Source organism: Nycticebus coucang, chromosome 6 (genome assembly GCF_027406575.1).
Source record: "Nycticebus coucang isolate mNycCou1 chromosome 6, mNycCou1.pri, whole genome shotgun sequence".
In the NCBI taxonomy this organism is placed as follows: domain Eukaryota; kingdom Metazoa; phylum Chordata; class Mammalia; order Primates; family Lorisidae; genus Nycticebus; species Nycticebus coucang.
In genome coordinates, this window is record NC_069785.1 from 57,665,402 (window position 1) to 57,679,916 (window position 14,515).

A 14,515-nucleotide genomic window follows, 5' to 3' on the forward strand; every position below is an offset into this window, starting at 1 on the left:
TGAGACAGAGTCTCACTCTGTTGCCCTGGGTAGAGTACCATGGAGTACTCAACAGCCTGAGCTCACAGCAACCTCAAATTCCTGGGTTCAAGTGATCCTCTTGACTCAGCCTCCCCAGTAGCTGGGACTACAGGCGCCTGCCACACTTGACTAGTTTCTCTATTTGTGGTAGGGACAAGGATCTCATTCTTGCTCAGGCTGGGCTCCAATCTGTGACCTCAGGCAATCCACCCACCTTGGCCTCCCAGAGTGCTAGGATTACAGGCATGAACCACTGTGCCAGGCCCCACATTCACGATTTCTTGCCTCAGCCTCCCAAGTAGCTGGGACTACAGGTGCCCATCACAATGCCCAGCTATTTTTTGGTTACAGTTGTCATTGTTGTTTAACTGGCCCAGTTGGGTTTGAACCCGCCAGCCTCGGTGCATGTGGCTGGCGCTGTAACCACTGTGCTACGGGTGCAGAGCCCACATTCACGTTTTATTCAGATGCCTGAATGTTATTTCTAACAATTGGCATCTTCTTCAGACTTAATCCTGTCAATCAAGGAAATCTGTTCTTAATATTGTCACAATGGTGTCTTTGCCCTGGGGATCATTAAACTACTGAAGTTGTAAAACTCTTCTCCAAATAAGATCCTGTTAACAGAACTGACATCCTAATTTGTTAAAATCAAAATAGACACATGCTATCCTCATAATTTCTTAAGGAAATCTAGGGCTTCAGTATAAATTTAACAGAAAATATAATATGTATATGGTAAGACCTGACCAAAAATACTGGTTCTCTCCTCAGTATGAAACTACTCTCAGTAGAGTGGAGGCTACTGCCCTGCCGAATGTTTTGTTGGACATCTCCCACCCAAAGCCAAGGCTTTCACACCTACTTGTCCTGATGAAAGGCAAACACTTAAAAAAGTTATTTTTCTCTTTAAAAACTAGCTTTATTTAAAAGAATGTGAAGCATAACAACACTATAGAAAACAAACTTACAATACATAGTCTTTAAGAAAGCCTGCTGTACATTATTTCTACTTGTCGTAGGTCTATATACTGATCAACATTCCTTGTACGATGCACAAATGACGTTTAGTATTAATATCATCCCTGAAGGAATGGCAAACAATAGCATGGACTGTCTTGACAGCAGAACCTCTACTTGTCTTATTAGCTATAGAAGACAAAACTAAAATGTAGGTGACAAATTACATTCGTCCAATTTTAAGTTCTAGCCTTAAGGAAGAAGGGAATAGGATCAGAGGAGGAAACTTGTAAGAGTTAAACATCACAAAAAGAAAAGAGAGAATTGGTCTACCACTATATACAGTAATTACTATAAAATTATTCAGAATTGAGAATGTAATTGGTTTAACACTTGGAGAGAGCCCTTACACAGTTGAACTGTCCATTATCTACTATATTCAATCAGTTATCAAGCCAATTTTATTCCACTGAAAACTGTTACCTGTACATTAACCACATAAAGAAAATAATTTGGGGTGATCTAATCATTTTGTACTTTATATTTTTCCACAAAGTAATTCATGAATCATTTAATACTATCATTACTTTACGACTTCAATAGGAACAGACCTAGTTCTAAAAGATCATATGTGAAAATAGCAGACAAAAATAACCCCCTAACATGTAATACTACATTTTTAACCTAAAAAATAGAACTATGAAAATATCAAGCATTCAAGACAAATATAATAGGATTATGACACAGTATGGTATCTGGCATTTTAAAAAATATTAAGACTGAATCAGATTTATTGCTATATCAGTTCTGTGAACAGTCGACAATCAAAAATACAAAATATACCATACCAACCATGTCAAATATGATGCAGTGTAGAGGCATTATTAACATAGGTAGACATTTATTTTGTAATATACATCACTGATATAGTAAAACCTTATTAATTCAGGACAGTTTCAATTGATAAGTCTAAAAATTTGAATATTTTAAAAAGATATGCCGTTTAAGCACTCATAAGCATTATTTTTTTCATTCAAGCATATAATTTCAATGTACAGATTTGCATTGGCCAAGTATTACCTATTATAATTCTTTTGGGTACTTGTTTTAATGACAAAATAAGAATACTTTTAAACTAGTATCTTAAATTTCTCTAAGCTTAAAATTTTGCCTTCAATATTAAACATTTTTAAGATCTTGACTATGACTGTTATTAACAAATCCTTTCATCTAATATATAATAAACAGCATTCAAGTCCTTGTATCAATGGTTACAAATTCTAGTTAAGTTAGAGGAGTTTTATTGTATCTTAATCATTTTTTTTAATATATGAAGTATTACAGTAGTACTTATTTTGGTTATGGTAGGGTGAATGACGCCCTTTTTGCTTGGGAGTTATCAAGATAAGTTCAAAATTTATTATGTAATTATAGTAATATAGGCTAAAAAATTCTAATATTCACTGTCATTTAAGATAATTCCTTAGCAAATTATCGTTCTAAGTGGAAGATCAAATTTCTAATAAGTATTTATTGTATTACAGGTGTCATGAATTTCTAACACCAAATTTTACCCCCTCTCCCATTTCAAAGTCATCAAAGCCATCTACTAATCCATAAATATTGATGTTTCACATACTTCATAGAGTAGCTTAAAACATACCAGCATAAGAAATAATTAGTATTACATAGTAATTTCCTTTGCCATAGGAATAAATGTTGGACAAAGTCTGGAAACATTTTATTTTCCAATTTGAATTACAGTAATTTTGCCACAGACCACAGCACTAGTGCATGTGTTACTTTAGACATGCTCTAAGAACAAAACAAAAAATTACTGCAAAAATACATGTCACCAATGTGGAACACATTCAGATTTGTATAAAAGTACTGAACTAATATCCCAAAAAGAGGTATATGTAAACAGTACATAAGGAAGAAATAGTTTTAATATGAAACAATTATTTAAGTCACATACATCATGATAAGAAGCAGGACTTTCTTTTATAAAAGATTGTATTTTAACTAACAAGCAACATCTACACATCTACAGAACAAGAAAGGTACAGGCATTTAGACTAAGTTTCAATACAATTGCAAGTAATGTAGTATTGAGAAAATACGACAAAGATGAAGCTTATCCACTGGGGTTCATTAAAAGTTTTAAATTAAATACAGGCAGCCTCTAGTGTGTTAATGCCTGGCATATGCATGGCACTTTCCTTTTTTTTTTTTTTAAGACAGAGTCTCACTCGGTCACTCCAGGTAGAATGCAGTGGGTTTGTAGCTCACCACAAACTCAAACTCCTGGGCTCAAGTGATCTTCCTGCCTCAGCCTCCAGCCCATAGCTGAGACCATAGGCATGCACCACAACACCTGGCTAATTTTCTATTTCTGATAAGAGACGGGGTCTCACTCTTGCTCAGGCTGGTCTAAAACTCCCGAGCTCAAGCAATCTTCCCACCTTAGACTCCCAGAGTGCTAGGATTATAGCTGTGAGCCACCGTACCTGGCCAACTTTCTTCCTTTTATTTTTCCTAGACTTGAGATGTTAATGCTAACCTCCTTGCTCCACAAGTGCCCCCAAATTCTTATCACTGTACCACCATAAGTTGGAAAATATTCTCAACCAGCCTTGGTGAGACAGCCTAGATGCTGACAGTTAGCCAGGCTGAACTTGAGCAAAACTTGGGAATGTAGGAGAAACTTCAAGATTTCCCACTAAGTTGAGGGGGAAGGTGTCTTTGTATGTGTATGTGCATATAAGATGAGGCCTTTCAGTGAAGGAACAGGATTATTTAAAAAGGTTTAATTCTGGCTCGGCGCCTATAGCTCAAGCAGCTAAAGCACCAGCTACATACACCAGAGCTGGTGGGTTCGAATCCACCCTGGGCCTGCCAAACAACGACAACTACAACCAAAAAATAGCCAGGCATTGTGGTGGGTGCCTGTAGTCCCAGCTACTTGGGAGGCTGAGCCAAGAGAATCGCTTAAGCCCAGGAGTTGGAGGTTGCTATGAGCTGTGATGCCATGGCACTCTACTCAGGCTGACAGCTTGAGTCTGTCTCAAAAAAAAAAAAAAGGTTCAATTTTACTTGTATTTCTTTCCATTAGTGAATATTTCTAAAATTGCTATATTGGATAAATGGAAACAAGACAGGGAAGTCACTAAAATTTGGAAATGAGAAGAAAACCTCTGAATTCAGAATCAAAGGATAGGAAGCTGTGAAAAGTCACAACAAGATATCTAAATAAAATTGGAAGTACTCTAAGTATAGTATCAGCCAATTCTCTAAAAATTCTGCTTCTCATGGTGTCTGAAATGTGGTCATATTGTCTGAAATGTTAGATATCAAAGAGGCATTCTGCACTAACAAACATCCTTTAAAAAAAGAAATTTAATGCCACTTTCTCCACTATCTTCATTCTTAATCTTAGTGGAAAATGCTTTTCTCTTAAAGTCTAGCCAACCATTGTCACGCAAAGAAACAGGATTTCTGATCAGAGGAAAGATATGAAATGTTGAAGCAGGAACCTTCAAGAGAGGAAGAAACAAGCCTGTTTATATAGCATTCCACTAGAGATTAGAATGGGAAGGGCAACTGGGAAATAACCCACTCCCCAAAAACTTAACCTTCCTAATCACATCGGGAAAAAAGAAAAAACTCTGCTTCTTTCTCTCCTACATTGATTGGCTTCCTAAAGAAAACTGAGAGCTCACTACGATATTAACAGTTAACTACATTAAATAAGTCTTTATGAGCTTCCCTATTATACAGAGTTCCAAGCTACTATTTACAAATGAACTTTGGGAGACTAGATGCTTTTAAAAGTTTTTAATCAAAAAAATTTTAAATAGCACAAATGCTCACACATATGAAACTTCTACACATTGCAAAAAGAAATCCAAGAATTTTGAGAACTTCCTTAAATCATTGCTTATGTATTTTCTTACTATTAAATATAATTACTAAGTATATTGGACAGTAAGTACCAGCACCTAATTTGTTCAAGACAAACAAGTCTGAAAGAATATTAGATGAATACTTATTTTATGTGGATGACCAAAGTCAGCAGATTTCATGGTGATCCATACTTAATGAGTTTTTTGCTGCCACTAGACAGTTAGGAGTCTTAAAAATACACCCCCAAACTGGGATTTTCTTATATTGTGTTCACCTATGAAAAATAGCACTAGTAAAAGAAAATCTCCAGTTTTATGTATATAACTTACTAATTTGGATAAGAAAAATCATAATAGGGCAGCGCCTGTGGCTCAAAGGAGTAGGGTGCAGGCCACATATACCGGAGGTGGTGGGTTCAAACCCAGCCCCAGCCAAAAAGAAACACTCAGCCAAAAAAAAAAAATAATAATAATAATAATCATTAATAGCGCTACTCTAAAGTATTTCACACAAAGGAGAACACTGATCATAAAACTAATTCTAATCACTCTACCAGAAGAACAATTTATTTGCTTTTATAATCTAAGCTATTATTAGCAAGTCCAATAACATCTACAGGTATATGGATCAGGAATTTGCTAGTAAATGAGAAAATCAAGTTCTGAGAAAGAATCTGATACTTTAAAACTTTTCATCAGTAGCCTGGCCTTGGTGAGTGAGCCTAGATGCTGATAGCCAGGCTGAACTTGAGCAAAACTTGGGAATATTGGAGAAACTCCCAAAATTTCCTGCGCAGGTGTGTGTGTGTCTTGGTATGTGTGTGTGTGTGTCTTGGTATGTATATGTGCTTGTAAGATGAGGCCTTGCAGTGAAGGAAAAGGATAACAAAAAATGTACAATTCTACTTGTGTTCCTTTCCATCACTGGGTATTTCTAAAGTTGAGGGGAGTTTATACTTTGTCCTAAAAAAGTCCATTTATATAATAGCCTTCTTTGGGCCAAATTGGACAAATTATCTGGCCATTCTTAAAGTTCATCACTTTTCTTAGCCAAAAATTTCTATATAACTTTTGGCTTAGTTTTACAGAGAAAAATATGGAACTAGTAAAAAAATTAATTAAAACACATGAAAACTTTCATGAGCCATGATTATACTTTAACTATGATTTACCGTCAGAATCAATCATGGGTTCTTCTTTTGAATATTTACAGATTCTTATTTAAGTAAGATGTGTTGAAGTCCTACCTAAACACTTGAATACAAATTCACCTGTTTGCAAGTTTTTAAAAACAATTGACTTGGAAGTAGAAAATGAAAGAATCACATGACAAATCAAGTATCTTTAGGAGATGTTACTCCATTTTCACAAAACAGCTAACTACTGAAACTACAAATGACAAAAGGTTTAAGAAACTGCATAATGAATTTTAATAATGAGTACAACTTAAGTATTACCATGTAAAGTGTTAACTCCTGAGAACACTGAAAGGTTCTACTCACAATAAATAACTAGGTCTATTCAGAATCATAAGAAATAATGATCTGATTCTAGGACTAAGCACATGGCATGCAATGCCTCATTTACTAAAAATCAGCACTCACCAGAATTTCAAGAAAAACATAACTACATCCTTAAACATTTAGAAAATTATGTATATCTAAGAAAAATTACAATGTAAGTAAAATGGGATCTTCAAGTATACTACTGAACATCATCAAATGTCTGAGTCAGCCCAAAATTCTGCATTTTAACGTGCTTCAACTGGTAAAGTTTTCACACAGAGGAATCCTAGTATAATAGTTCATATCATTTCCTAAAACTTTAGATATATATTTCACAATTATTGAAAATAGTTTGTACTCATCTCTAACTAGTTAAGGGTAAATGGAGAAAACAAAACCATATATTACCTTGTACCATATGAAATTGCTGTTCTTATAGGTCAAAATTAAAACACTGTATTAAAAAAATAAGTTTTATTCAATCAAAATATGCAACAGAAGCATTAATAGTTTTCTTCCAATGGAATAGTAAATGTTTAATTTTTTTTTTTTGTAGAGACAGAGTTTCACTTTATGGCCCTCGGTAGAGTGCCGTGGCCTCACACAGCTCACAGCAACCTCCAACTCCTGGGCTTCAGCGATTCTCTTGCCTCAGCCTCCCAAATAGCTGGGACTACAGGCGCCCGCCACAACGCTCGGCTATTTTTTGGTTGCAGTTTGGCCGGGGCCGGATTTGAACCCATCACCCTCAGTATATGGGGCCGGCGCCCTACCAACTGAGCCACAGGCGCCGCCCGTAAATGTTTAATTTTTATAAAATTCGTCATTTGTTAGATTGTATAAATTGTTCAAATTCTCCAGTTACTGCATCTCAATTGGGGAATATGTTGTTTCATGGTTTTGCTCCAAACGATAAAGATGATTGGTTAAATGGACGTGACAAAACTTCATAGCCCAAGTCAATTGACTTTGTGACTCTGTGACATGTGAAGTCAAGTCCTGCCATGTAAAAGTATAGATTCATGTTTATTAACCAAAGGATATTGTTTTTAAATCGAAAATTCCATGCATAATTTGTTTAACAATATGCTGCTGCTCTCACTGTTTCACGTGGGTTTAAATAGTACATGTGGGTTTAAATAGTAGTAATTATCACTTGCACAGATCACTATACACTCTTCAGAACTTTTTGGTCACAATAATAGTGTCAACATATTAGGGAACTTCACCAGCATCCAACTGCTTGGATTATAGTTATAAACTGCTATCAATTGTCGAACAGTATTCACCTTTTTTTGGCCACAGGTTATGATATGCTCCAAAAATAGTTTTCCGTTGTTTTGAACTTTAATGACTACACCTCCCACTGTCTCCATGCTTGATGATCTCTCAGGAGGGTACTCTCAGGTCCATTTTTACATTTTTCCCAGTCATAGCAGAAACTCTTTAAGACTGCTGCAAGGCCTTGAATTGCTGTTTTTAACTTAGCCTTCAATTTGGCTCCCCCTGAGGTTCATTTTGAAATTCAGATCCCCAGAACAAGATTTTTCAAAACATCACTGAATAGTTCTTTTGAAAGCAGAGCCATCTAAGCCCAAACCAATGTTTCTTCTTTCCTTGTTTACAACATGTCCCAGTTTTAAATCATATTTTAAAAAAAGTATTCACAATTCTTTTGAAGATACTATCGCATTTATTTCTCTGGAAAACAGTAAAACAACTCAGTATCAAAGAAAATTAAGAGCATAATTCTATCACAATTCTGAATAGCACAAATGGAAACATACTTTATGCCAATTTTACTAACTGCAATCAATTTTCAACTGATCTGACATTAGCAATTTCATGTGGTACAATCCACAAGTTAATCAATAAATATTGATCATTTACTATATGCTAAGATCTGTTTAGTATCTGTACAAACAGATATTCTAGAAAGATGCATTTGAAAATATGAAATTCACTAACCCAAAGACCCTAGTGGAGAAGAAACCTGATGTCACACTCTATTATTTTTTTAAAAATCTACATCAAAATGTATGCTTTCCTCCATGTTATAGCTATGCATATTATGTTGTGAAAACATGTTAAATGGATCCTTCAAAAACTTTTTGAACTAAAAGTTTAATATGGTACGGTCAAAGTTCAGCACTGAAATATACATTTTTCAATGATTCTAAGTTTTAAAAGTTTAAACTTGCCTACATTATATATTATTTTGAAGCTTCAAGAGGCTTTTATGTTTATGATAAATAACAACTAACATTCACTTATAAATCTTTCTAAAGCACCTCTATATACATTACTCTCATTTAAGGTAGCAAAGACAATACAAAACTTGCTCTAGTAATGAAGTGGAATATTAATAAAAACCAAAAGGTAAATAATGTTTTTGTGTGTGCTTTTAAAAAAATAATGTAAAACATTAAAATCCTATGTCACCGAACCTCTGTAAAACACAGGAAAAGAAACCCACTTTAGTTACCGCCTGTGATTAAGCATCACTGCCTACTGCAGGTGGACCAAAAGTTTCTCTAGTGCGCATTAACTGGACATCTTTGTCAGCCATACAGGTATCACAGCCCCATACTGCTGAGGCTTCCGCTGTTAGGAGGCCATAAGCTGTTTCAGTCATTCCAGTACAGATCCGATGAAACCATTTCTGACATGATGCCTCACATAAGATGGCGTCCTGATCATCATTCACTTCATTTGTACAAATTCCACAAGGATACACGGGGTCAGAAGACGAATGGCCATGACGGCCTGGGTGGAGAGAGGATTTATTGCTTTTCTCAGTGGTGCATGTATCTGCTGCACTTCTCGGCTGTCGCGGCTTATTCTGTGTCCCATTTGCATGGCTGTTGTTCGTTGCTTCAGTGCTACTTGAACGACTGTTCTCTTGATTTACTGCATTATTTCGCTTAACACTTTTTAATTCGATATTACTCTGATTCACCGTGTCATCCATATTCAAGTGAGGTGGATGAGTAGAGGAATTTTGATTAGTGTTTTTGGCTGGTCCTTGACTAAAGTCTTGTTTTGGGGGTGGTGCTTTTGCTTGACCAAAAGTGTTTGGAGGAGGAATAAAAGAATGATTAGATTCTAATGGAGAAGTAAAACTTGAATTATTTCCAGGAACAAAATTAGATGCCAAATCAGGGTTAGACACTTGGCTAGCATTCTGTGGAGGAATCTGACTGAAGTTTTCAGCAGGATTTTGTCTAAAATGTTGATTAGGCATGTTAACATTCTGACTTAGTGCATTATTATAAGATGGATTTCCAAAACTTGAGTTATCAGGTGGCCCAAAATTAAAAGCATGAGGTCTATTAAAACCCATGCCCAAAGGATTCTGAGGAAATGGATGTGGCTGATTCCTGAGTGAGTAAGGACCACAGTATGGGGAAGACATTCTTGGGGGAACGTGAGGTGGCATTCTGAATGTGCTATAGCCTCCAAAGCCAGGATAACCAGGGCCAAGATATGGATTTGATGAAGGTAGTGGTTTATAGGAAATAGTATTATAGTTGTCATCAAATGGATTAGCAGCTACTAGATGGTCAGAGTTTGGGTTCGGTGGTGGAGCATACTCAGACAATGGAGGAAAAGAAGGTCCCTGAAATGAGAATGTAAAGTATGTTTTTGATCAAAGAAGTCATTAAAATTGTCCTTTTCTATCTTAATACCTATGAACAGGGTTTTAATCAAATTTCCCTTGCAGTATTACAAAAATGTAATTCTTCACTTGACTTTTCAATTACGATTTATGTTTATATTTAATTACACTTAATGATCAAAATATGTAGGTTTCTTTCATTTAGAAAAGAAAATAATGATTTTCTGAGCTCAAATTCATTGTCATTTCAAAGCCCCAAATATTTAACTTTCAAAAGAAACTTCATTATTATAATTTTAACTTAATATGCTTACTATAACTCTAGAATCTTTCACTTAAAATACTAAAGCATTCTGACCACAAATTAACTTTTACACCACCAAGGAATAAAATTAAATAACAATAAACAGGATCTAAATTTTGTTCCCTAGCTTAACTTCAAGCAGACCCTATTAAAGTATTCCCAAAACACTAAGCTCTAGGCCTCAGACTGGAAAAATAAACTGCTAGTTTTAAACTCACTTTAATTTTAACAGATGGAGGTCAAATGGAAAAATTAAAAGTAATCTGTACACACATTATACTTATCCACAGCATTTATCATAAAAATAATGTTTCAAATTCATAGAGAATAAAACCATGAAAACCTGTATGTATAACTGCTTATTACAATCCCAAGTGACAAAAAAACATTCCTCCATCTTGATTGCTTTATGATCTGCACATAATACTGGGCTATTCCAATAGTTCAACATTACTTCAGTATTTCTGTATTATTATTTTTAAATCTTTTTTATTTTATTTTATTTTTTGGAGACAGAGCCTCAAGCTGTCGCCCTGGGTAGAGTGCCGTGGCATCACAGCTCACAGCAACCGCCAACTCCTGGGCTCAAGCGATTCTCTTGCCTCCACCTCCCAAGTAGCTGAGACCACAGGCGCCCGCCACAACGCCTGGCTGTTTTTCGGTTGCAGCCCTCGTTGTTTGGCGGGCCGGGCTGGATTCAAGCCCGACAGCTCAGGTGTATGTGGCTGGTGCCTTAGCTGCTTGAGCCACAGGCACCAAGCCTATTTTTAAATCTTTTTTTTTTGTAGAGACAGAGTCTCACTTTACTGCCTTCACTAGAGTGCCATGATGTCACAGGACTAACAGCAACCTCTAGCTCTTGGGCTTCAGAGATTCTCCTGCCTCAGCCTCCAGAGCAGCTGGGACTACAGGCACCCATCACAACGCCCGGCTATTTTTTGGTTGCAGTTCAGCCGGGGCTGGGTTTGAACCCGCCACCCTCGGTATCTGGGACCGGCGCCCTACTTACTGAGCCACAGGCACCACCTATTTTTAAATCTTTTATAGAACTATAGGCATTTATGCTTCTTAAAAACCTCTAAATTAGATTTAAGAACAAGTATTTTAATTTTTCTGCACATACTTTCTTCTTGCAATGTCTACTATAGGGCTGCAGTCCAACAAAAGTCACTGGTTGTAGACTGAAAAAAAAAATACAATCAATGCAGAATTCACTGATAGGTGTGAGGATAGGAAACAAAACCCATGATTAAGTTTAAATTTACCTCATCAGCCTGATGATACCAGCAAAGAAAAATTGTTATTAAAGATGATGATACAATTTACCTGTGTATTTGCCTTGCGTTTTTTCTTATCTGGGCTTCCTAGTTGTACACCTGGTCCTCCTAACCCATCCAGTCCACTATCACCACCTAAAAAATAATCCAGATAACATTTCCACTTGTAAGTGAAGTATCTGTTTATCTCTCATAGCAATATCTATTATGCGTATTTACTTGCTAATGTTTTCTATTTTTGTTAGATGAAAGCAATACTAAGCTTTTATTATATTTGTTTTTCATAAAGTCTGTCCCATAGTTTTATCCAGAAATAGTTATTCATTTCTGCTCCCAAGTTATTATTCTTTTAGTGAAAAAAGAAATCTCCCTCCCACCCTCAAATCTTCAGTCATCTGATTCCTTGAATCTGAGACTATCAGATACAAGGAATCAGATGACTCGTCTGTCTTTCCAACAATAATCAAAATATACTCAAGTATAATATCTTTTTTGGGTGGAAACACAAATGATTGACATATACTGGTCTGTACGCTGGTTTCTTATTGGAGATCATTCTGTATCATTATACACGGAACTGCTTTATTCTCTTAATAAGTGAGCAGTATTCCATATGGTATAACGAATTATACCATAATTCGTTAAGCTATTTACCTCTGTATTAATGGATATTTAGGTTGTTTCCAAACTTTCTGTTGCTATGATGACTATCTATGTATAAACATCTTTCTATACATGTACAAGTAACTCCTAGACCTGGAATTATGGTCCCAGGACTGGAATTATGGCATCAAAGGGATGTGCCTTTAATTCTTAAAGATATTGTTAAAATGCAACAATGTTTCCAAGTTTTTTTTTTTTTTAGAGACAGAATCTCACAGTACCATGGGGTCACAGCTCACAGCAACCTCCAGCTCTTGGGCTTAGGTGATTCTCTTGCCTCAGCCTCCCGAGTAGCTGGAGCTACAGGCATCTGCTACAATGCCCAGCTATTTTTTGTTGCAGTTTGGCTGGGACTAGCTTCAAACCTGCCACCCTCAGTATATGGGGCCGGCACCCTACTCACTAAGCCACAGGCACCGCCCCAAGTACTGTTTTCTTAATAGTCTATGATCAAGCAAACCAAAAGGCTGACTGTAAATCTAAGAGGTTAAAAAAAGTTTATCAGGCCGGGTGTGGTGGCTCCCGCCTGTAATCCTAGCACTCTGGGAGGCAGAGGTGGGTGGATTGCCTGAGCTCACAGGTTCGAGACCAGCATGAGCCAAAGCAAGACCTCATCTCTAAAAGAGCTGGGTGTTGTGGCCGGCGCCTTTAGTCCCAACTACTTGTGAGGCTGAGAGAAGAGAATCACTTGAGCCCAAGAGTTTGAGCTGTGAACTATCTGCAACGGCACTCTACCAAGGGCGACAAAGTGAGACTCTGTCTCCAAAAAACAAACAAAAAAAGTTTATCAATGGAATTGTTTCCATTAAAAGAAAAAACACTTTTATTATAGACAATTTTGAACATATAAAAAGTAGATGGAAGAGTAAAATTAACCCCATATCTCCACTACCCAGCCCTGAGAACCATCAATATGTGGTTAGTCTTGCTCTTCAACCTTGCCTCCTCTTTTCTCCAGTACTATTTTGAAACAAATTTCACACATCGTAGTTCATCTATAAATATTTCAGAATGTATCTCTAAAAGCTAAGAAGTTAGAAAAAAACTACAACTACAATGCAATTCTCACCCCTACAAAAATTAAGAATCCTTTAATATCATTTACTACCTGATCCAAATATTTCATAATTTTGTTATGCTTTGTTTAGACTGGGATCCAAATATGGTTCATACATCATAATTGGTTGATAGATCTTTTGATGTATTTCCCTCCATCACTCTTTTTTTTTTTTTTTTTTGCAATGTATTAATTTGAAAGAACTGAGTTGATGATTGTTCCAATTATTAAACTATAGTCTTTCAGGTCCAAACCCACTCTCAGCAATGCTGGGACTTGGACTTTGGAAATCAGATTTTTCTTTTGCCAGGTTCTTCTAATAGGAGCTCTAGAAGGATACTAGAAGGAGAGGGGAGGTGAGAAGAGAATTTCTGCTCCCACCATCATCAGCTTACTCTTCTTGTTTCTGTTTCCATCACCTCAACAACAGGCCTTCTTCCTGGCACTGGCAGCTGATTCTAGTTTTGAGCTTCTATTTCCCTTCTCCCTAATGAGCTTCAATATACCCTTCAATATACCCTGCTCAGCACCTAATCTCAGAGTCTGAGTTCAACCTCTACAAGGTCTCTCTTCCAACCTTTAGGTTCTAATAACCTCAACTTTTTGTCTTTATGCATGAAGCACTACACGGGGAATTTTTTCCCTGTATTTACTTCTCCATGTTACCCTGCTTTTTGCTCTTTCAAAAGTTCTTCAATGTCTGGTTAACCAGTTCCTTATACAAAATTCTATTATAAATTAAGTTAAATTATGGGTATGGTTTATGTTTTTTAACCTGCAATGTTTGCTGTATTTGGATTTTGCTAATTGTAATGTATACCCTTGGCATAGTTGAACATGTTCTTTATTTTCTATAAATTGATGTTGATCTAGACTAGAAGCTTGATCAGATTCAGGTTTCTGTTTTTGCAAGACTGCTTCACAAGTGGTGGTTTTTTCTTCCATCAGAAGGCACATAACTTCTTTAGCAGTTATATTTATTTTCTATTGTTGTAACTTAAAACAATGCCCATTTAACCTAACTCCTTCTATTAGACCAATATTACCTTGCCATCAAAGCCGAAGGTATCACAAGAAAAAAAAAAAAAAGAAAACAGAAAAACTACAGACCAACATTTCTTAGGAATATCTATGCAAAAATTCTCAGTAAAATACTAGCAAACTGAATTCAGAAGAATATTAAAAGGCTAAGCACATCATGACC

At 36.2% G+C, this 14,515-nt stretch overlaps 1 protein-coding gene across 1 annotated transcript in view; it reads right to left on the reverse strand.

Moving 5' to 3' along the window:
* Positions 1 to 936: 936 nt before the first annotated feature.
* Positions 937 to 14,515, reverse strand: part of PYGO1 (pygopus family PHD finger 1) — a 35,430-nt gene continuing 21,851 nt past the window's right edge. Inside the window, exons 2-3 of the mRNA XM_053593352.1 lie at positions 11,641 to 11,726; positions 937 to 10,010 (exon numbers count right to left, since the gene is read on the reverse strand). Coding sequence (XP_053449327.1) covers positions 8,886 to 10,010; positions 11,641 to 11,726 — 1,211 coding nt within the window. The 3' untranslated portion in view covers positions 937 to 8,885. The remainder of the gene's footprint in view (positions 10,011 to 11,640; positions 11,727 to 14,515) is intronic.